The 22,731-nt window shown below is 41.5% G+C and overlaps 1 protein-coding gene and 1 pseudogene across 1 annotated transcript; one reads left to right on the top strand and one right to left on the bottom strand.

Annotated features, from left to right (window-relative positions):
* Window positions 1–1,282: 1,282 nt before the first annotated feature.
* On the top strand, window positions 1,283–2,608 carry LOC131277491 (zinc finger and SCAN domain-containing protein 4-like). Its single transcript, XM_058292530.1, has one exon. It carries the CDS (start codon window positions 1,283–1,285, stop codon window positions 2,606–2,608), a length of 1,326 nt encoding a protein of 441 aa, XP_058148513.1.
* Window positions 2,609–3,516: 908 nt separating this feature from the next.
* The window catches only part of LOC139438501 (olfactory receptor 1571-like), a 167,434-nt pseudogene continuing 148,219 nt past the window's right edge, over window positions 3,517–22,731 (bottom strand).

The raw sequence follows: 22,731 nt of genomic DNA, 5'->3' as shown, positions 1-22,731 counted from the left end.
ATGTGAACAGAACAGAGCTCACTCACAATGAGTCTTCACCTACTTCTGTCTAAAAAAACACTTCATGGTTTACAGGCAGCAATCAAGTCTCCCACTTCTCCAGGAAAAAATATTGTTTCCCTCTGTAACCTCGTGTTTATGTCTCACCCAACTTATTGAAGTTTCTTTAGTTGAATGCCAAATTTTAAGGCTGTTCTTCAAGGTTTCCCATTTTTCAAAAACCCTAAAATGCAGTTTAGTTTCATCAGTAACACACAACATGATATTTTTTCTTGTATCTTGATGTTTGTATTTGTTTGGTACAGATTCTTAAGGAATAAATTTTCCATGAGAGCAAAATTTATGTCCTAGTTTAGAGTGAATCATTGTTTCCACATATTTTAGTGTCCTGGATAAGGAATAGGGGAGTAAGTAAAGGTTTAGGTAAGTATGTACATTCTAGGAAAAGATAACAGAGTTGAAATGCTCTTTATGTTTCACTAATGGTGTGCTTTAAAAAGTCTTATTTTAAAAAAATTTTATGTAACCAGAGTAAGTCTGCATAAAAACCTAAAATTGTGTCCTAATATCTGGGTTTAATATTTGAGAAAAGGTATCATAGCAAATAGGGAAAACATGCACCTTATTTTTGTGATCTGTAAATATGAATTATTTTTGTAGGGACGGCTTAGTGAAATTTCTGGAAAAAAAGTCCTTAACTATGAAAATAAGTTTTAAGGGGTAACCTTACATCACTGGGGAGAATTACAGAAATTATTGAGACCATCAGTATTTGAAGGATCAAAGATTGTGTTGTTGATTACAACCTCACTTAACTTATGATTTAGAATGTGCAGGAGAAAGGATTATATCAGAGATGGAATTTGAATTATTGTAAACCAATTAGATGATGTCTCCAGATCAGGATGTGACATCTTTCTGGAGCCAATGAATAAAAACCCCGATAGCTGGTACACAGCCTTTGCTAAGAGAGATTATTTTCACCAAAGTCATTAAACACAAGTACTGGCAGTGACTGCAGTACACCTGCATCACTCCCGTACCTGCTTTAATTTTATATATACAGAATTACCTGTATGAAATATTTCACAATTGAAAATTCAGACAGCAATTTCTGCCTTCAATACTGATTCCAGTCACACGACCCAGAGGCGGCCCCGCGCCCCAGGCCTCGGGGAGCAGCCGGCGCTCCCACCGCGGAGGCCACCCCAGCAGGAGTCTTCGAGTGTTCCCTAGAGCCTGAATCCTTGAAATTGAGTCTTCCTGAGAATTCTTGCTAAGCATGGCTTTAGATCTCAGAACTTCCTTTCGACATGACCCATCCAGGAGTGGTCATCCTGGGTCACACAATCTAGAGCTTGAACCTACCCAAGGATGTGATCTCCAGAGGAGAGAGGGGAACTCTAAGTTCCAGGGCCCTCAGCTCAGCTTATATCAAACCAGCAATGGCTCATTTGCAAAGCAGGAACTAAAAAGACTCCGTAAGGTATTTCACTTGTGGCTGCAGCCAGAAAAACACAGCAAGGAAGAAATTATTTCTCAATTGATACTGGAACAGCTTGTGATGAATGGATACTGCAGGAACAGGTCCATTTTGAAAGAAAAATGGGATTCAAGTGGAAGAAATCTGGAAAAACTCGTGGGAGAGCTGAATGATGATTGCATGAAGTCACCTGATTTTGTCCATGTCCACATGCAGGGACAGGAAGCCCTCTTCTCAGAGAATATGCCCTTAAGAGAAGTCATTTATCTCATGGAACAAATGCCAGCAGGAACCCCAAGAGGAGAGAGCATGAGGACACCCTTCCAAGGTCCCCAAAATATTCCCCTTCAAACAGGACATGGAGATGAATATAAAGATGACAGCAACATTTTTGTGAAACGCAATCAAATTAATGTCAATATTACTAGTCAAGGAAATCAAGTACCTTACGTGGTTATTATTCAGGAAGATGATAGCCCTAAGCCTGAAGAGGGGAGTGGTTCTTGGAAGAACCTGCACAACTTTAGAAGAGCAGAGCTTGGCTCCCCCACATCCCAGGAAGGATCCCTAGGAGAATCCTCTTCTCAAGATGTCCCTATGGAGGTGGAAACGCAGTTTCTTCCCAGGACAGATCAAGCCAGCCCTAAGCCTGCCCTTACCAATCAAAGCAGTGATGGAACATCCAGATGTGGGATAAACCAAGAAAGAGTCCACAGTCCCCCAAAGTCATACAAATGTGAGGACTGTCCCAGGATCTTCAGGTTTCCCTCTCAGCTAGAAGCCCACCAGAGAAGACACAGGAATGAAAGGCCATTTGTTTGCACTGAGTGTCATAAAGGTTTCTTCCAGACATCAGACCTCCACGTGCACCAGAAGATTCACATGGCGGAGAAGCCCTTCAGGTGCAGCTCGTGTGAAAGATCCTTCAGCCACAAAACCAACTTGCTAGCTCATGAGAGAATCCACTCTGGAGATAAGCCCTATGTGTGTTGCCTTTGCAAAAAGAGCTACCGCCAGTCATCCACATACCACCGTCATGTGCGGATGCACCAGAAAATTAATCTCAAAAGTGATTCTGCCACTCCAGAAGCTTCCTCAGCTACTGCCCTGACAAAAGATTTATAAAGATGGATATGTGTATGCATATTTACGTGTACGTAAATATTTCTATTTATGTACACATAATTCCATTACTAATTATCCTCATACTTAATGTCTCATTCCCCTAGTATGTAAATTCCAGGAGGCCAGGGAATTTGACATTTTCTTCACTTATCCATCATGGTGCCTAGAACAAGTGGTTGACGTTTATTCCATAAATATCTGTAGAATAAATAAATGAATCCACCTGATGGTGTTTTTAAGTCTTTAAAATTCAGAAGTATGTCCTGCCTGAGAAGATGTTGAGTGCCACTTCCCGTGGACACAAAGCTCACAGTTGTGCATTGAGGCTCTGCCTGTTAGCTTCCCTGTCCTCTATCCACACCCTTTGATGATGGTGCAGCCAAAGCCACCCTAAAAATGTGAAGACCAGAGAGGGACACCTGGAAGCAGGCCTGAGCTGAGGCATGAGAGCATCCACTCCAAAGAGAAGCTCTATGTGTGTTCCCTTTGCAAAGGAAGCTACTGCCAGTCATCCATGTACCACTGCCATATGTGGACCCACCAGAAAATTAAATTATCCAGCATGCCAAATATTTCCTGAAAAAGAATTATTTTAGTAGGAAAATCAAATACAGATTGGTTACTTAGGTAGAAATATTTTGTCTTCTGCCCTCCTTTATTATGAGGTATCCTTATTCAAAGATTAAATTCAGATAGAAAAAGAAAAAAAAATAGTGATTCCAGGGAATACAGTAAGAAAGACCACATGATGTAAAATAAAACAAAAGAAACAGGTGTCCTTGATATAAAAGAAAATTAAAGAAATAGAACTCTGATATTAGACAAATAACAGCTTATCTTCTATATACTTATAAAGAATAAGTTTAGTATCTACCAGTGTTTGATCTCTATTAGTCATGAGCAATTTTCTAAACTTGAGACAGGAATCCTTTTATAGAGAGAATGTGTCTCAGCATTTTAAAGGTCTGCTTTGTGTCCTTGTTTCTAAGATTATAGATAAAGGGGGTCAGCATAAGAATGACCACCATGTACATCACTGAGGCTAATGCACTTGTCCTTGAGTTTTCAGGAATGGTAGAGCTAAGATACACTCTGAGGCTTGTACCATAAAACAGGGTCACTACTGAGATGTGAGACCAACAAGTACAAACATGCTTTATACTTGACCTCAGTTCATGAAATTCTCAAAATGGAGGATACAAACTTAGAGTAAAAGAGAAGGATCCCAGTGAGTGGAATAAAACCCAGAAGTCTAGATGCAAAATATATCACAACGTCATTGAGAAAGGTGTCAAGAACAAGCAAGTCGACTACCTGATTAAGGTCACAGAAAAAGTAGGGCAATTCCAACTCTGAACAAAAAAACAATTGCTAAACCATTAAGCGTTATAAAAGGGAGTATAAAACACTTAATATCTAGGACGTCAGCAGCAGGAGGACACAGAGCCGGGGGTTCATGATGACCATGTAATGCAGGGGGTCACAGATGGCCACAAAGTGGCCTTAGGGCATTACAGTCAAGAGGGTGTTATCTAATTGTCCAGAAAGTATGAAAAAATATATCTGTCTGAAGCAATTTTCAAAAGTTATGATTTTTCTTTCTGTCTAGATGTTCAGCAGCATCTTTGGGACTGTGGTGGAGGTGAAACAGATATCTTTAAAAGACAAGTTGGAGAGGAAATAGTATATAGATGTGTGGAGGTGGGAGTCCAAGATGATGGCCAGGATGATGAGCAGATTCCCAGGAAGGTGATCAGTTACATCAACAGGAACAGCCCAAAGAGGAGAAGCTGCACTCCCATATCCTCTGAGAGACTCAGGAGGGCAAATTCTAAGACAGATGTTTGGTTTTCTATTTCCATGTAGAGGATGAAATTCCTAGAAGAGATATCAGAGCAATGCAAATTTAGCCACACGCAGTAATCATAAGAAATATAATACATGGTATGATTAGTTTTATAAGCACATTAAGTTTATATTTTTATAGATTTTATACAGATTTAACTCCCTTATCTAAAAATGTCAGGGAAATCAAATGCTCTTGTTTTTCCTTGATAATTTCTGACTAGCCATACTTATCCAAAATGAAAAACACTATGGCAAGGCAATATTATCCACTACAAATTATCTCAGACTTTATTTTAATCAACAAACCTAATGACCAGTCTTTTTGTACCTGAGACAAAATAGTGAAAAAGAACAACAAAGTTGTAGGAACTACATTACCTAATAGCAACACAATATAAAAACACAATAATTAAACAGTATCCTGTTGATGAATAAACAAATAGAATAAAATACCCTGCAAATGTGTTTAATGGGTGTTTCACAGAGACAATTTAATGTAGACAGTTTGGTCTTCTAAATAAATGGTATTGGAACAATAGGTTATATTCAGGCCAAACAAAAAGGAACTTAAGCACAGATTGTAAATATTTCATAAAAATTAAATCAAAATGTATCATATCACTTAAAAGTAAAATGCATCATAACACTTCTAGAATAGACATATAGGAAATATAGGGGCCCAGGGTGTAGAAATGAGTATTTAGATAAAGCACCCAAAGCATGATCTATGAGAAATGAAAATTTATAAGTTGTTTTCATTCAAATGTAAATTTCTGCTCTATGCAGGACATTGATAAAGGATTGAAGAGAAAATCTACAGATTTGGAAAAAATATTAACAAAACACACCTGTTAAATGATTTACATCCAAATTTACGAAGAAGCTTTAACACCCCAAAATAAGAAAGCAAATGCTGAATTGAAACATGGTCAAAAGATCTGAACAGAATCCTAAGCTAAGAATATATACCCTTCCAAGTAAGCATTCTTTGGGAGCAGCGGAGGGGTGGGGAGTGGGTTATGTGGGAACCTCATAATTTTTAATGTAACATTTTTTGTGATCCATGTATCTTCAAATAATACAACAAAAAATAAACGCTAAAAAAAATTGGGTTAGCCAAGCTCAGTATTTCTTAAGTAGTTTGGGATAATAAGCACAAATCCTGATTTGCCTAGACTTTGTTCATTTATCTGAGCAATGCTGGGATATAGCAAACTCCAGATATAGCTAGAGCATGATATTTTAGGCTGTCAATTCAGGTTTAAATGTGCCTGCATATTTTGAATCATGTGAAGTTGCACTTTCACAATAAAATCCCACTTTATTTTACCAATTCTATCTCCCTAGGTGTCAGTGTCTATGGCAAATGCTATATTTTAAGTATAATAGATACTGCTTTAACAGTGCAATATGTTATTTTCAGTCATATAGATTTTGGCTTTTACAAATAGAAGTCACCCTTTAGTTAAGCTTGTTTTGTTTACCTCAATGAGACCTCAGAATATATTGGCAAAAGCTACATTTTAAACATAAAAATACTGTTTTCCCAGGACTGGTAATTTTCAGTTGTAGCAAGATCTGCTTTAGAAATAGAAACAAGAAACAGCCTGGTGGTTCAAAGGAGAGGCACTGGCATCCAAACACATTCAATCTGGCACCAGCGCTGGTTCTTTCATAGAAAATACTGGTCACTGGGTAGTTTAGCAGAGCTAAGTACTTGTCCGTTTAAATTGGGAATTTCTATGGCTGAGAAATCACATTCACCGCTCTGCCCTAAATTCTAAAACATTTAGGAATCTCAGAAAGGGAAATCAGAATACACTCTGCCTAAACTGTGAACTTGCTGAAACCAAGAAATCACAAGAACTCCAAAAACAAGTGGAGATGCAGCTATTCATCTGAAAGACTCTTACGTAGGGTGCTATATCTTGCAGTCAGAAGAATAGATTATCAGAAAGACTGACAACAGAGCAACACATTAATAAGAAGTCCTAAGAAAAGGTGACCAAAGCTGTCCTGAGTGTCACAGGTTTATGCCAAAGAAATAGCAAAAATTGATAAACCATGCTGCCTGATGCAAATAAAATTCACAAGCGTAAAACACAATGAAATACTATTCTTATAAATAAAGGCAGATGTTAACAATGATCTAAATTAATGTGAAATCACACATTATAAAAATGTATGGGGTGATATTTTATAAATATTATCTTTTTCCAAAAAAATAATAAGGACCTCTCATCTGCTTCTGAGATGGTAGAGACTAACTGGGAAGGAAGGTGATGCTCCATCACCAGATGGTTCTGCTTTTATTAAATCTCGATGAAGGAAAATGCATAGCATGAATTATTTGAATCTGTCTTTTTTATTATTGTTTAAAGGTTTAGACATAGGGATATTTATTCTAGAGAAACAGGGCAAAACTGCTGTTTGTAAGATAAGACTTTCAGATGAAGCATATAAATCTAAATGGTAGCATTATTGCACAGTTTTTGACTATGCTTTGAAAAGTTATGGTTTATGGTTAAGATTAGAATTCTGAGTGAAGTGTTTTTGATGGCCAAATTTAATTTAATCTAAGTATATGGGTGGATACATACTAAAGGTGCAAATTGAAATGTAAATTCTTGAATACTAAAAAACTTGATTAGTGTTACTAAAATGTTGACTCACTGACTTTGGTTTTATGATAAAGGAAATAATTGATTGAATTTTATCCTAGAAATATACTGCTGTTAAATTTCCACTCTCTTTTCCTTGCTTCTATAGAGGAATTTTGTCACAAGTCTTAAATGTTTTGATTCAATGTTGTGGTTTTATTATATGTGGAATTTTTGAAAGTTCAGCTAAAAATACATGCAAATGTGAAAATTCTGTAGTTTCCCTTAATTCTGATTTGTGCTTAAGTTTTTTATTTTAAAATGGTTATAACAATGGCAGTTGCCTCTTTCAGTATTTGTTAGATGTGTGAAGTGGTGATAAATGTCACAATGATGCTTTTATTTTTTAGATTATTGCTATAAGTAGGTTAGTCTTTACCACAAGAGAGTCATTTTTTTCAAATGTGTATTTTTTAATGAATGGCTTTTACAAATACAACATCATGTTACAGGACAACCACCACACCATGGAGCCTAGAGTGATTACAACTGAAAATGGGAGGATTGCATCCAGCATCCATGTGGAATCTGAGCCTCCTCTTGACATAGAGGTGCAATGGACACAACCAATCCAATGTCCACATAGAAGAGGTGGCATTGGATTGGGAAAAGTGGACATGGTGGACAATGGGTATGGGGAAAGGCAGGAAGAGATGAGAGGTGGAGGCATTTTTGGGACATGGAGCTGCCCTGGATGGTGCTTCAGAGGTAATCACCAGACATTGTAAATCCTCACAGGGCCCACTGGATGGAATGGAGGAGAGTATGGGCCATGATGTGGACCATTGTCTATGAGGTACAGAGGTGCCCAAAGATGTACTTACCAAATCCAATTGATGTGTCATGATGATGGGAATGAGTGTCGTTGGGGGGGGGGAGAGGGGGGATGGAGGGGTGGGGTTGAATGGGACCTCACATATATATTTTTAATGTAATATTATTACAAAGTCAATAAAAAAAAAGGAGGGGTGGTACGGGGGATGGAGAGCTTACATTGGAATCCCTCATACATTTTTTCTCTCTTTATTTTTTTTAAATATTACATTAAAAAATATATAAGAGGACCCAATATATCCCCCATGCCCTCACCCCACCCCTCCCACATCAACAACCTCTTTCATCATGACACATTCATTGCATTTGGTGAATACATTTTGAGCACTGCTGCACTACATGGGTAATGGTTTATATGGTAGTTTAAACTCTTCCCCAGTCCACCCAGTGGGCCATGGCAGATTATACAAAGTCCAGCAACTATCCCTGCAGTACCACCCAGGACAACTCCAAGTCCTGAAAATGCCCCCACATCATATCTTCTCTTCCCTCTCCTTACCCTCAGTAGTTACCATGGCCACTTTCTCCACATCAATGCTACAATTTCTTCCATTACTAATCACAATAGTTTCATAGTGGATTATCACTAAGTCCACTATAAACCATACTCTATTCCTCCATCCTGTGGACCCTGGGATGGTTATGTCCACTCCAAATCTGTATCAAGAGGGGACTTAGATTCCACATGGATGATAGATGCAATTCTCCTGCTTGCAGTTGTAGGCACTCCTGGCTCCCTGGTGTGGTGGTTGACCTTCACCTCCCTGTTAGCTGGCCAGGGTAAGTCCAATAAACCAGAGGGTAGGAGTTGCAAGTCTGCTGAAGCTCAGGGCATGGCTGTCACATGGACAGTCCAGAGATTCAGGTCTCCTGAGTATATAACAACCCCAGTGCCAACCACAGGTTCAGAAAAAGTGACAGAAGAAGCTTGTGTAGAAAGGTCACATCTGAGTCCAACTCCCTCACACTCAGGAACACAAACTCCAAAGTCGGGCCAGTTGACATGGGTCTGAACTCCAGAGCCATCTGCCATGACCATAGAACCTGTGGGTCTCTGTAGCCCTCATGAGAACCAGTACCTGGGGTTGTATCTACTTTGGCTGTTTCTGGGACCCTGCCAATGCGTGCATAAGCAATACTCTTCTGATAACCTCCTGACTCTTTTCTGGAGACTCATAGCCATATAAACTCATTCGTCCGCTCTATTTCTCCCTTTTATTCAAGGTCAAAAAGCAGTTTTTAACACCTGATACTTTTGATATAACTTTTCTGTAATCTAAACCAACAAAATTAACAATAATTAGAAATAGAACCTTTTTTAAAATAAAGCCCATTATAATAAAAAAATTTTTAATAATAGACAGTCTTCTTTTTTAAAAAGATTTATTTATTTATTTCTCTTCCCTCCCCCATTGTCTGTTCTCTGTGTCCAGTCACTGTGTGTTCTTCTATGTCCACTTGTATTCTTATCAGGGGGCACTGGAGATCTGTCTCTTTTTGTTGTGTCATCTTGCTGTATCAGCTCTCTGTGTGTCACCACTCCTCAGTGGGCTGTAGTTTTGCATGAGACAGCTCTCCTTGTGCAGGGGCCACTCCTTGCATTGGGGGCACCCTTACACAGGGTCATCCCTGTGTGGGCTGGCACTCCTTGCATGCAGCAACACTGCACATGGGCCAGCTCACCACACGAGCCAGGAAGCCCTGGGTATTGAACCCTGGACCTCCCATATGGTAGGTGGATGCTCTATCTGTTGAGCCACATTCACTTCCTGACAGTCACCTTTTGACTGCTATTTCAAGAAGTTAGTTTTGCCTGTTTTTTAAATATTATTTGCATGGCATTATACAATAACCATTCATTTGTGCCTGGCTTTTTTGCTCCTCATTATGCCCATAAGGAGATTCATTCATTTGTTCCAAATATTAGTAGTTTAAGTTTTTCATGCCTATGTGGTATTCCATTGCATTAACATACCATAATTTATGCATCTGTTCTACTGTAGATAGATATTTGGGTTGTTTTCAGTTTTGGGTGTTATGAATAATTCTGCTTTCAACATTCCCAAACATATCTCTTGGAATACACACACACATACACACACACACACACACAAGTATATATATCCCTTTTCTTGGATATATAACCAGAATGGAAATTCTGAATAAGATAGTATTACTGTACTAAGCTTTAGTAGATTCTATGAGACAGCTTTCCATAGTAGTTGCACGAATTTATTCCCTCATCAGCAATTTATGAGAGTGCCATTCCTTCTATTCCTCACTAGTACTTGGTGTTGTCAAATCTTTTTAAGTCTTGCCATTCCAGTATAAATGATACTGGTGCAAATATACCAGGAAAATGCATAAGTTTGTTATATTTTAAACAGAAGGGATACCTTTAAATGGGAGACATGCTGAAAAGAGTTTTGTTGCTTGTTTGAAAAAACACTTGAGTGCTGAAAATTATATACACTGACACTGTGGTCTATTATATTTTTTTAATTAATTTTTAATGCTACATTAAAAAAATATGAGGTCCCCATACAGCCCCCACCCTTCTCACCCCACTCCTCCCACATCGACATCCTCTTTCATCATCGTGGCATATTAATTGCATTTGGTGAATACATTTTGGAGCACTGCTGTACCGCATGAATAGTGGTTTACATTGTAGTTTACATTCTCCCCAGGCCACCCAGTGGGCCATAGCTGGACCTACCATGTCCAGGAACTATCCCTGTAGTACCACCCAGGACAACTCCAAGTCCTGAAAATGCTCCCACATCATATCTCTTCCTCCCTCTCCCTACCCTTAGCAGCTACCATGGCCACTTTCTCCACATTAATGCTACATTTTCTTCCATTACTAATCACAATAGTTCCAGAATAGAATATCAGTAAGTCCGCTCTAATACATACTCTATTCCTCCATCCTGTGGACCCTGGGATGGTGATGTCAGCTCCACATCTACATCAAGAGGGGGCCCTGGATGGTGCCTCAGAGGTAATCACCGGACATTGTAAATCCTCACAGGGCCCACTGAATGGAATGGAGGAGAGTATGGGCCATGATGTGGACCATTGTCTATGAGGTGCAGAGGTGCCAAAAGATGAACTTACCAAATCCAATGGATGTGTCATGATGATGGGAACGAGTGCTGTTGGGGGGGGGAGAGGGGTGGTGGGGGGGGGTGGGGTTGAATGGGACCTCACATATATATTTTTAATGTAATATTATTACAAAGTCAATAAAAAAATTAAAATTAAAAAAAAAACAGAGGGGGCTTAGATTCCACATGGATGATGGATGCAATTCTCCCGCTTACAGTTGTAGGCACTCCTGGCTCCCTGGTGTGGTGGTCGACCTTCTTCACTTCCCTGTTAGCTGGCTGTAGTAAGTTCATTAAACCAGAGGGTAGGAATTCCAGGTCTGTTGAGGTTCATGCCTGGCTATTACATGGACAGTCCAGAGATTCATCTCCTCTGAGCATACACCAAACCCCAGCACCAACCACAGTTTCGGTAAAAGTAACAGGAGAGGCTTGTGAACAAAGATCACATCTGAGTTCAACTCCATCACACTCAGTAACACAACTCCAAAGCAGGGCCAACTGACATGGCACCAAACTCCATCTGCCATGACCATAGAACCTGTGGGTCTCTGTAGCTCTCAGAAGAACCAATAGCTGGACTTGTATCTACTTTGGCTGTCTCTGGGACCCTGCTGAGGCGTGCATAAGAGTGACCCCTCTAATGACCTCCCAACTCTTTTTTGGAAACTCATAGCCATATAAACTCATTTGCCTTTCCATTTCCCCCTAATGTTTTCATACTATGTGAAGAATTCCCAGAATATAGCACCACAAATGTTAAATTGAATTTACATAACTGTAAAGTAAATTAAATTTGATATTTTTATATTTAAATCATAACTTAAAAATTCAATACAATTTAAAAATCCCACAATAATATATCTTCATCCACTTATTAAAATAGACAAAAACCTAAAATCTTACACCACCAATTGTTATTAGGAATTTGGAGCAATAAAACTTGCATTCAGTGCTAGCGAGAACACAAAATTGTGCAGCCAGAATACACTTTAGCTATTTCTTATACAATTAAACATAGTATTACAGTATGTAGAATTTTTACATATTATTAATGAATTCCAAAATACATATTGAATTGTGTTTGTAAGCTCTATTCCTCTGGGCATATTAGATTGCATTCGATTCAGAGGTTTCACTTTTAATTTATTAAATCAAGATCAGGGGTTTTATTTGACCATGTCATTAGGGCATACTTGATTCAGTCACCAACCCTTTGGTGGGGGTGAAACAGACTCTCACACTGTAGTAAACATATGGTGAAGGAGAAAACAGAGAAGAACACAGAAGAGAAACAGGTCTTCAGACAGGATCTTGTGATCCCCTGAAGAAAAATGAGTCTGATAGTCTGCAGCTGACCTTGTGAAGAGACCAGAGCAGCTGAGACCAGAAAGGAATGAGCCCCATGAAGAGAGAAAGACCTTTTGCCAGTTTACAGCTTACATCAGAAGAAGCTGGAGCCTTGGAGCTTTAAGAAGAGGGAGGAAGGCTGAGCCATTACAGAAAGTGCCTGCCATATTGTATCAACATGTGGCAACAGAATTTGGGTGAGAAAGTACATTTTATGGTACATTGAATTGGACTATTTAGAGTCTGTAACTGATAGCTTGTACCCCAAATAAATACTATTTATAAAAGCCAACAGAGTTCTGGTACTTTGCATGAGCACCCCTTTGGTTGACTAACACACCATACAATCCAGCAATTGTGCTTCTAAGCATAGATATGAAATTTCTAGGCATAGATATGAAAATTTAAGCTCATACAAAAACACACACATGAATGTCTATACCACCTGTATTTGTAGTTTCAAAATCTGAAAGCAATGAAGATGTTCAATAGGATAAAAGTTAAATTCACTGTGCTATATCTATAAAATGGAACATTATTGAGAAAAATGAAATATTCCATCCAGTCATAAAAGGTATTGATGTGTCTTAAATGGTTATTGCTAAATAAAAGAAACCAATTTTAAAATACTGCATATGTTGATATCAATTATATCACTTTCTGGATATGGCAAAACAATCAGACAATAGAATAGTCACTAGTTGCCTGAGTAAAGAGTAAGGTTGAATAGGTGTAGCACAGGGGGCTTTTAGAGCACTGAATTTATCCTGTATTACTGTAATTATAGATACATGTTATTGTACATTTGTTAAAACACAATTGACTTGTCAACACAAAGAATGTACCTTAATTATGCTAATTAAAAATTAATTACAAGGTCAAGGGAATCTCAGATAGAATAAACGTGTTGCAAATCTAATTTTATAAAAAATGTATAAGTTGCCCTGACAGGAGGGGTTGAAGGCAAAGGTGCTGGAGAGTAGTACTGGATATGAATAGAGCCTGTAAAATTAAGTCAAAAGAAATTGGGTATAAGTACAGTATTCTAGTTGATAAAATACCATTTCACCATGTATGGATTGACAATCCTGAAATTGTCCACTAGAATCAAGAAATCCACAGATACATGGCAGTTAAAGTAATATTTTTCTCACTGTGAAGTGAGAGCTTACAGATAAGCAAGGGGAGGAGGCTAGAAAGTTCTATGTGATAATGGTTTAGAGTTAGACAAATCAGTACGAATTCATGTGTAGGTGAATAAATATACAGAAGATTGTATGTACACATATTTCTAGATATGGGCATGCACACATCTTAGTATATACACATATATTTCCTTACACTCTCTGCAGAGAGGCCCCCGAGGCTGCAGTAACAATGAGCAGAGATAATGCCCAGGCTCTAGGTTTTAAAACCATTCTCCAATAAATGTCTTCTTAGAGAAATTGCTCTTCCTAGGAAAGAAATATGCAAGAAGGACCTGGAATATTTTGTAGTACCAAAAAGTAAATAGGTGTAAAATAAACCCCTCAATGATGGGGTTATATTAAAGAGCAATAGGGTGCACTGGAAAGAGCTACCATGGCTGAAAAGTAGAACACATTGAAAATAAACAAAAGTAGTATCATATCACACCCCAAAGTTTGAAATAAATGTCAGGAGTCAATCCTGTTAGAATTGAGCCAACTTCCCTCGAGAGTCTGTAGGACTTGGGTGGTCTTTGCCATGTTTACTACCTTTCGGCTCCCAGCTCTGAACCCTTCAACTAAGGCCCTATGGAAAGTTTCTAATCAGTTGGGCCTGGTCATGTCATTGGGATCCCATTGGGGGTCCTTGTCTGGGAACTGTGTGTGGGCATATTGATCACCGTCCAGGCTTCTCCCAGACGGGTGCTCTTTGAGCCAGGTGGAAGCTCCTTTTGTGACTCACATTCTCTCATTGAAGTTGAGTAAGGTCATGAGGAGCTGTTCACAGTCAGCCCAGGTGGGTCTGTGGGTTTGAATGATGGACTGGAAGAGGTCCATCATGACTAAAGGCTTCTCCGAGTATGGTGGGGTGTGACTTTTCCAGATAAAGAGGTCATGGTAGTGAAGGGTTGGTAAACGAACATTTAGTTTTCTCCTTGTATATGGCCGTGGGCATCATAATAAATTGGAGCCCAGGCTTCAGAGAGAGGTAGCTGCAGGGTGGCCCTTCTCCCTGCTCCACCTGTCCCTGGGGCTCCCCATGGTCTGAATTGTCATCTTTCAGGGACTCCTTCCTGAGTGATGGCCAGCACTATGCTGCCAGTGGTGAAGATTGGTGGAGACAGCCATTGCAGAGGTGCAGAGGCTGCACTGTTTGGAGAAAGTGGCTGTGGGAGTGGCTGTGGGAGTGGCTGGGCCATGTTGCTTGGAGAAATTGCCTGCAGAACATCCTGTGGGAGCGGCTGCTGCAGCAGCTGCGCTGTGTTGCTTGGAGAAAGCAGCTGCGAAACCAGCTGTGGAAACAGCTACAGGAGCAGCTGGCTCCTGTTTCTTGGAGAAAACGGCCGTGGAACTGAACTGGCTGTGGAAAGGACTGTGGGGGTGGCTGCAGGAAGCTGGGCTGTGTTGCTTGGAGAAAGCAGCTGCAGAATCGGCTGTGGGAATGGCTGTGGGAGTGGCTGCAGGAATGGCTGCGAGCAAGTGCTGCTCAGGGAGGACGGTGGGTGTGGGGGCAGTGAGGTCACGCTGTTCAGGAAGGATGGCAGTGGAGACAGCTGTCAGGGTAGCGAGGTCATGCTGCCCAGGGAGGATGGCAATGGAGATGGCTGTGGGGGCAACGAGGTCGCATTGCTTGGGAAACTTGGCTCATCCCCACTCCTTGGCACTGGCACTGTAGGAACAATCACATAAGGCGGTGGGAGATCATCTTCATCTGGCCCCTCTAGAATGGGTGGGTTGGCACTAGATTTGGGGCTTACTTTCTCTGGACCCTTTGCAAGGCACCTGTTTGGCCTGGTTCCTGAGACAGCACCTGTGGGCTTTTGTATCAGGCAAATCCTGGCTTCCTTAGCTGTACATTTCCTTAACCAGGGTGAACTTTGACTCGCAGTCTCCTGCCAGGCATCAATGTAGGGGAACTGGTCAGGGCACCCTGGTTTTCTGGTTAACATCTCATGGACTTTATGGATGATCCGGAGTCAAAAGTGCCCTCCTGGGGCCAGCCCATGCCAAAAGTCACCCATTCTAGTTCACAAAGCATTCTAACATTTCCTTGCTGGAACTTTATGCCACATACATCTTCGTGGAAAGCTCGGGGAAAGGTTTTCCAGCATACAACTTAATGATGTCCTACTTCGTGTGCTTCCCATGTTTCCTCTGTGTGTTGACACTGCACAACACTCAGGCTTTTGTTTCATCCATCTCCAGCTGTGTCCCCCGTGGGAACACACGGCGCCTCTTAGCCTAAGCAGGTCAGTATAAGCTCGGGACTCACAAGAGGGTCTTTTTTCAGGGAGCTGCCCCAGACACTCCTTGACCAGAGTGGTTACCACAGAACTGTGGATCTTTTCATGTACTTTTTGGCCATTTGTATTTCTTTCTTAGAGACATAGACAAAGAATACTCAAAACTAAACCATATATATTCTCCTGTTTCTAGCCTTGATGGAGAATTAACAATAAATCATAACTCATGAATCTATTTTCCCGGTTAATCATAAGCATGTCTAACCTAGTACAGCTCATGATTAAATGTCTCATTGTGTGTTTGCAGCAGGCTATGTTCTGAATGTCACAGTTGCTTTCAGTGGGGAGAAAAATGAAGGAAGGAAGCTTCTTCTTTGACCATGAAAGAAAACCTCAACCATAAGAATACAAACATTCTAATTTTAGAAATGGCTAAGTGATCCTAATAGTACCTTTTTTAAAAATATATATAGATGGGAAATAATATATGAAAAAAAGTTTTATGTATTAGCCATGAGGGAAATGTAAATTAGAACCTCGTGAGATACCACTACCACTAGTTTGAAAAAAATGAGAATATCACATAGTGGCATGAATGCAGAATAACAGGAACTCATATGTTTTACTCATATGAATACCAAACAAAACAAAACAGCCACTTTGGAACATAATATCAGTTTCTTCTAAAGTAAATCATACACTTAACAAATAGTCCTTTAGCCCCACTTATACACATTTACTCAAGAGAATGGAAAATATTTCCACATACAATCTTGTACACAAATATTTGAGCAGCTGTTTTCTTGGTCACAAAAACTCAAAAAAAATAAAAATGATCATCAAGAGGTGGAAAAAGAGGGGAATGAGGAGAAAGGGCAGACTGGTAAGTGTAATTGGGGGTGTGAGTGGCCCCTCTCATCCCAGAGAAAAAAAGACAGAGGTAATTGACTCCTAACACTAAAGACTCTGAGGCCCTCCTCTATTTACCTACAAAAGGTGGGAAACAGATCTCTGCAGAGCTGGCTGACAGACAAGGCAGATTCCCACCAACAATTCATAAGGCCAGGTTTTTACATAAAAAGATGGAGATGATGCTATGGACAGAAATTTTCTTTGAGCCTTGAGACAGAAGATACACTGAGTATATCTCCAGCCTTGGGGAGGCCCCTTTGACACAGTCATGGAACATTTTTTGTGAGGAAATGCCTCTGCCCATGTTACCAGGCAGCCTGGATCAACCAAGGCTCCTACTGCCAGCAAGCCTTGGGCCAGGTGAGCTATCAGCAGGAGGGAGGGTCACACATCAGTCACAGATCAAACCCAGGCACCCATTCTACATGGGTTCCACCTACCCCTTTACAGAAGGGTCCCTGCCTCCTCCTCCTGTATAAAAAGCCCAGTCCCCTGCCCCTTGAGGAATTGTGACTATTGGAACAATTCTTATCCGACAGCAGTGATTAGTAGTCACTTCTATTGCTCTTACTTCCCATAGTATTGTTATTGATGTCTTAACACCTTGCCTGGAATAAACAGAAACCCTGACAATTGCATACATAAGATCACGGATGGTTCCCATTTGCCCTTCCCCAAGATCTAGGGATCAGCGGTCTCTGTGTTCTCAGGTCAAGATTGGCATCAGCCCCATATAGTGGCCATTGGCTGGCCATCCTATGGTCTTCCCCTACCAACCTACTTCCACAGGCCTCCCCAGGATTTTCTCAGCCAAAGCCAGATCCCAAAGCAGAGATATATGAAGGGCAGTCCCAGGATAAAGGTCTCATCCCCAAATGTGTCACCACCATGGGGACTTTGCCTAAATCACCCATTGAATTTCAATTGTGACATTTTCTGGTTCTTAGTAACTTAACTTGGATTTTGTCTAGGTTCTTGACTATGCTGTAGAAATTAATTTCAAAAGCACATTGGGTGAATTAGGCCAGTAATATATTAAGATAAGGAGGGAAGAGAAATGGGAGAAAGTAACAGATCATGGGTCCCAGGTAGCAAGGAAGGGGCTGAAAATTGATAAAGAGGGCTGGATTATAGAATACAATTCCCCATTATAGATTATAAATGACAAGGTTTTACTTGCATGGCAACCATGGCAAAGGAAAAATGGCAAGAGCAAGGCACAGAAGGGAGGAACAGGCACGCACACGGGCACTGGGACAGGTACTAGTACATGGCAAAGACATGAGGGCAAGAGAGCTTGATTCTTATTTTTTAACCATTAATTATTCTACCCTTTTGCAAATGGCAGGGGAGGAGTTCCAGCTGTTTGCTGTTTTGATTGATTACCCCACCCATCATCCCCTAGGAGGGCCCAAATATGAAGTCCTTGGGCAATATCCTGAGCTTCTCCTGGCTTCTGCAGGAAATCTTGTTCTGAATGGCAGAATCTTGTGGGGATCTTCCAGCAGCCATCTTGGGGTTATTGATGTCCATGTGGACTCTTTGTCAGGTTCCAAATCCACCTATCGATTCCCTATCTTACTAGCCTCCCTTCAGTAGGTCTTTGTAAGTTTGTTCAGAATTGAAGCCCTGGTAGACTCCCGTTTTTGCAGAAGGGAATTAGCCAGTTATGAGATGTACCTGGAAGTGTGTGTTCCATGCCTTGGGAAAGATGGATACCTGAGGAGGCAGGTGTCCTTTCCTGTGGCATTCAGCTTAAGAATTAACTTACCTTTAGAGACCAGTCCTCACACTGTTATTCCACAGGAAGCTTCTGAACTTAGATGGAAGGATGTCACCTGTCACAGGAATTTAGTGCAGGTTCCCAGAGGTGGCATTACTGAAGTTCTGTTAGTTATCTGAGAATAATTTCCTATAGATGGCTTCAGGCTTGGTTGATCACTTAAGATGCAACCCTAGGGAAGCAGCTGTGGCTCAAGCAATTGAGCTCTCATTTACCATATGTAGGACTCAGGTTCAATTCCTGGAACCTCCTGTTAAAAAATAAAGGCATCCCAGATCTGTGCAGTGAGGTGCAGCCCCTGCCCCCACATGCAAAATGAAGCATCAAAAAGAGGATGGTGCAACCAGATAGGAAAAAAAAGATACAATTGTGGGAGTGCGAGCCACCGTTTGTAAGCCGGCGCGGCAGCAGGCGTGTGCACAGCCTGAAGCCGCAGTTCAGGGTGGCTGGAACGGGCAACCACGCCCTCAGCCTGGTACGGGCAAAGCGCCCTCAGCCTACCCGGGCAAGGTATATCAGTAACGAGCGCCTCCCGCTATCTCCCGCCTAGCCTAACATCCGGTCAGCTCTCACTTCCTCTTTCCCCTCCCCTATTCCAAACCTCTGCTTGCAACCGCTTACAACCACCTATCAGGAAGCAGTACCTGCCCGCACCTATCAAATCTCTCCACGTAGTCCCTAACCCTATAAAAACCATATCCCCTCCCACAATAAACCAGACTTGTGCCATCAGCCTGTCTCCGCAGTTTCTTCGTGAATCTCGCGTGCCCTCCACACCTCGGAGCCACCGAGAGAAGCCGCAGAGGCCTCCAGCGGCTCCTCTCCACCCGCCGGCATAATCCCTTACCTTTGCTCCAAAACCCATAGCAGATTTCAATCACTTCTTTCAAATGCAGACATTCTGAAAGCTAGGAGCATCAGTGTAAATGGAGTATGGGATATAGCCACAGGCTTCTTTCAACTATTCCCCCCTCAGGTGGCAGGTTAAAAATTAGAGGGCCTCTGGGAAACTCTCCAGTCTGGGGCAAATCCCATTCCTCACTTTTCCTAGCCCTATTAGAGAATCACTGGCATGGAGGCAGACATTTAGCTTCTACCCAGATGAACTTTCTAGATCTCTATGGACATTTCCTAAAAGGACACAGCAGAGAGTTGATGGGCATAAGAGAGGGAGGGCTCTGAGAGGGTGGGGACTCCATGAAGGGAGCCAAGCACCTGGGGGGAGGAGGGTGATGTGAAGTGGTGGCCCAGTGTAACATCACATATGTCCAATCAAGATGTCCCCGGTGCTACAATCAGAGCCTGGGCATGACAGCTGGAGCTGGGATAAAATATGGACAGAAGGGTCTAGGTGAAGGGAAGATGCTTTCTGGCACCTGTTCCTCCTTCTTGACTCCCCATGACATGTTTCCCACTTGGGACGTACCTCCTGTCCAAATCTGGGGCCAGGATCCAGGTATCTGCTCCCCTTCCACAGCTCCCCTCTCTACCCTTGGGGCAGCTAAAGAAAATATAGTGGAACACCAGGTGAAGCCCCTTTTGGGGTCAGAAAGGAAATTCCACAATTCACATGCTCAGGGAACAGAGGAAGCACTTTAGCAAGATGTGCAACTGTGGGGAATTTAAATGGAGGATTTTTTTTTTAATTTTTTTTGTTTAGTTTTTTTTTTTGAAATTTTTTAATTGATTTTGTAAAAACATTAGATTAAAAAAACAATATGAGGTCCCATTCAACCCTACCACACCCACCCCACTACTCCCCCGGCCCCCCCCTGCCCAGCAACACTCACTCCCATCATCATGATACATCCATTGCATTTGGTAAGTACATCTCTGGGCATCTCTGCACCTCATGGTCAAAGGTCCACATCATGGCCCATACTCTCCCACATTCCATCCAGTAGGCCCTGGAAGGATTTACAATGTCCGGTGATTGCCCCTGCAGCACCATCCAGGGCAACTCTAAGTCCCAAAGGCGCCTCTACATCTCATCTCTTCCTTCCATTCCCCATACCCATATTAGCCACCATGTCCACTTTTCCCACTCCACTCCAATGCCACCTTTTCTCTGTGGACCTTGGATTGGTTATGTCCATGGCATCTCTATGTCAAGAGAAGGCTCAGATTCCACATGGTTACTGGATGCAATCCTCCTGCTTTCAGTTGTTGGCACTCTAGGCTCCATGGTGTGGTGGTTGTCCTTCTTCAACTCCATCTTAGCTGAGTGAGGTGAGTCCAATAAATCAGATTGTAGGACCTGAAGTCTGTTGAGGCTCAGGGCTTGGCTATCATATTGTCAGTCCAGAGATTCAAATCCCCTAAATATATCTTAAACCGCAACACCAACTACAATTCCAGTAAAGTAGCATGAAAGTCTAATGAAAAGAGATTCCATCTGAATCCAGTTTCATCATGCAGAAACACCAGCTCCAAAGAAGGGCCATGTGACATGGCAGTGAACCCCATCTGCCATGACCATAGAGCCCGTGGGTCTCTTTAGCCCTCAAAGGAACCAATACCTGGGGTTGTGTCTACTTCGTCTGTCTCTTAGATTCTGCTCAGTTGTGCATAAGGGCAATCCTTCTGACAGCCTCCAGACTCTTTTTTAGAGACTCATAGTCATATAAACTCATTTCTCCTTTCCATTTCCCCCTTACATTAGGTCAAACAGCATTTTAAAGTCATGTTATTATATGTAGACAGGGATATTCTGCTATATCTGCATTGAACCTTCAATTCAAGGTAATTTTCCAGGTGCATCATCAGTTGGTACTTGATAGTGATCCCTTGGTGCTAGGGAGGATCATCACTGGGTGTCATGTCCCACGCTGGGGGGAAGACATTGCATTTACATGTTGAGTTTATTTTGTTGTTGACCCAGAAGACATAACCATCAGATGGCAGTGACAATCTATTCATCGGGCATGGTGTTGACTGTTTGGTAAGATGGACCCCCTAAAGAAAAGCTTCCAAAGGCCACAGGTGGGAAGGAGTCCGCTGAAGGGGAAGCAGGGCAAGGAGTGCCAAGGCAGCTTGGGACCATATAAACATCCCTGCCTACCTACAAATTGAGAGCCTATGTTGAGCTAGTTTCCTGGGGTATGCAAAGCCAGTTAATGCTAAATGGCTGAAAAATGTTTATTGGGCTAATTTTAAGACATTGCAAAGTGTAATTATTTGAGTTTAGCTGCACCCCAAAGATCTCAAAATAAATTTTTCTTCACAGGTATTTTCTCAAGAGGATTTTCTGCAAAAGTGACAGCTAGGCAAGCCAGTCTTGAGAGTTTTAAAGCTACTATATCTGAACTGACTCATCAGCATTCCCAACACTGCTAAGCCCCTCCCACAAATGATTTGTCCCTGACCCTGTGCTGAGGGCTTTCAATGTGGAGGGATTCCTAGGGAAGCCTCCTCCTAGGGATGCATCCCCAAGGGCTGCTGCACAGGATGACAATCATCATAAGAGTTAAACACACCATTTTGAAGGTCTTTCATTTCTTGGTACTGTAAGGGTAAGGCCACATTGGGAAAATAGGAAAAGAACTACATTAGGAAATAGGAATTGCAAGTGCATTCAGATAAATAAATAACTTAGGCTGTTTCCAAGGAGAGTGCCAATAAATAACTTAAGGCTGTCTCCAAGGAGAGTGCCAATAAATAACTTAGGGCTGTCCCCAAGAAAAGGGCCAATAAATAACATGGGACTGCTCACAAGAAAGGGCTTTGAAAAAAGAAAAAAATAGATATACTCTCTTCAGTTAACCACAGTGTTCCGCTTCTGTGCCACGCTTGCTTGTTAGTAACCACTCCCCCCCCCCCGCCCTCCTGAAAGGCTATAAAAACACCTCTTCCCTTAATTCGGGGCTGCTCTCTCCTCCACGTAGGATGAGACAGTCACTGCATGGCTACTGAAGCTCTCACTTGGAACCTTATTCAAAGTCTGAGTCTGGTCAGTATCACTAATCTATAACAGTAGATAGATTTTGTTTATTAAGAGACAATTCTAGCCCAAGTAATGCCATTTATAATGATTCTTTTTTTAAAAGTCAACTGACTTTCTTAAAGTAAACTCTCGTGGGGACTCCTAAATCAAGGCAAAGTCCCACCTGGGTCTCTTATGACCACTTTCTGTCCTGGTCTACAGATCACAACCCTGTTTCCTACTTCAGGCAGTTGCCGAAATAAGGCTGACTATA

This window comes from Dasypus novemcinctus, unplaced genomic scaffold (assembly GCF_030445035.2).
Source record: "Dasypus novemcinctus isolate mDasNov1 unplaced genomic scaffold, mDasNov1.1.hap2 scaffold_108, whole genome shotgun sequence".
NCBI lineage: Eukaryota > Metazoa > Chordata > Mammalia > Cingulata > Dasypodidae > Dasypus > Dasypus novemcinctus.
This window is presented reverse-complemented; position numbering and strand designations above follow the sequence as displayed.

Bases quoted from the DNA above. Each gene is read 5' to 3' on its own strand.
- LOC131277491 (XM_058292530.1), top strand. From the start codon at position 1,283: ATGGCTTTAGATCTCAGAACTTCCTTTCGACATGACCCATCCAGGAGT.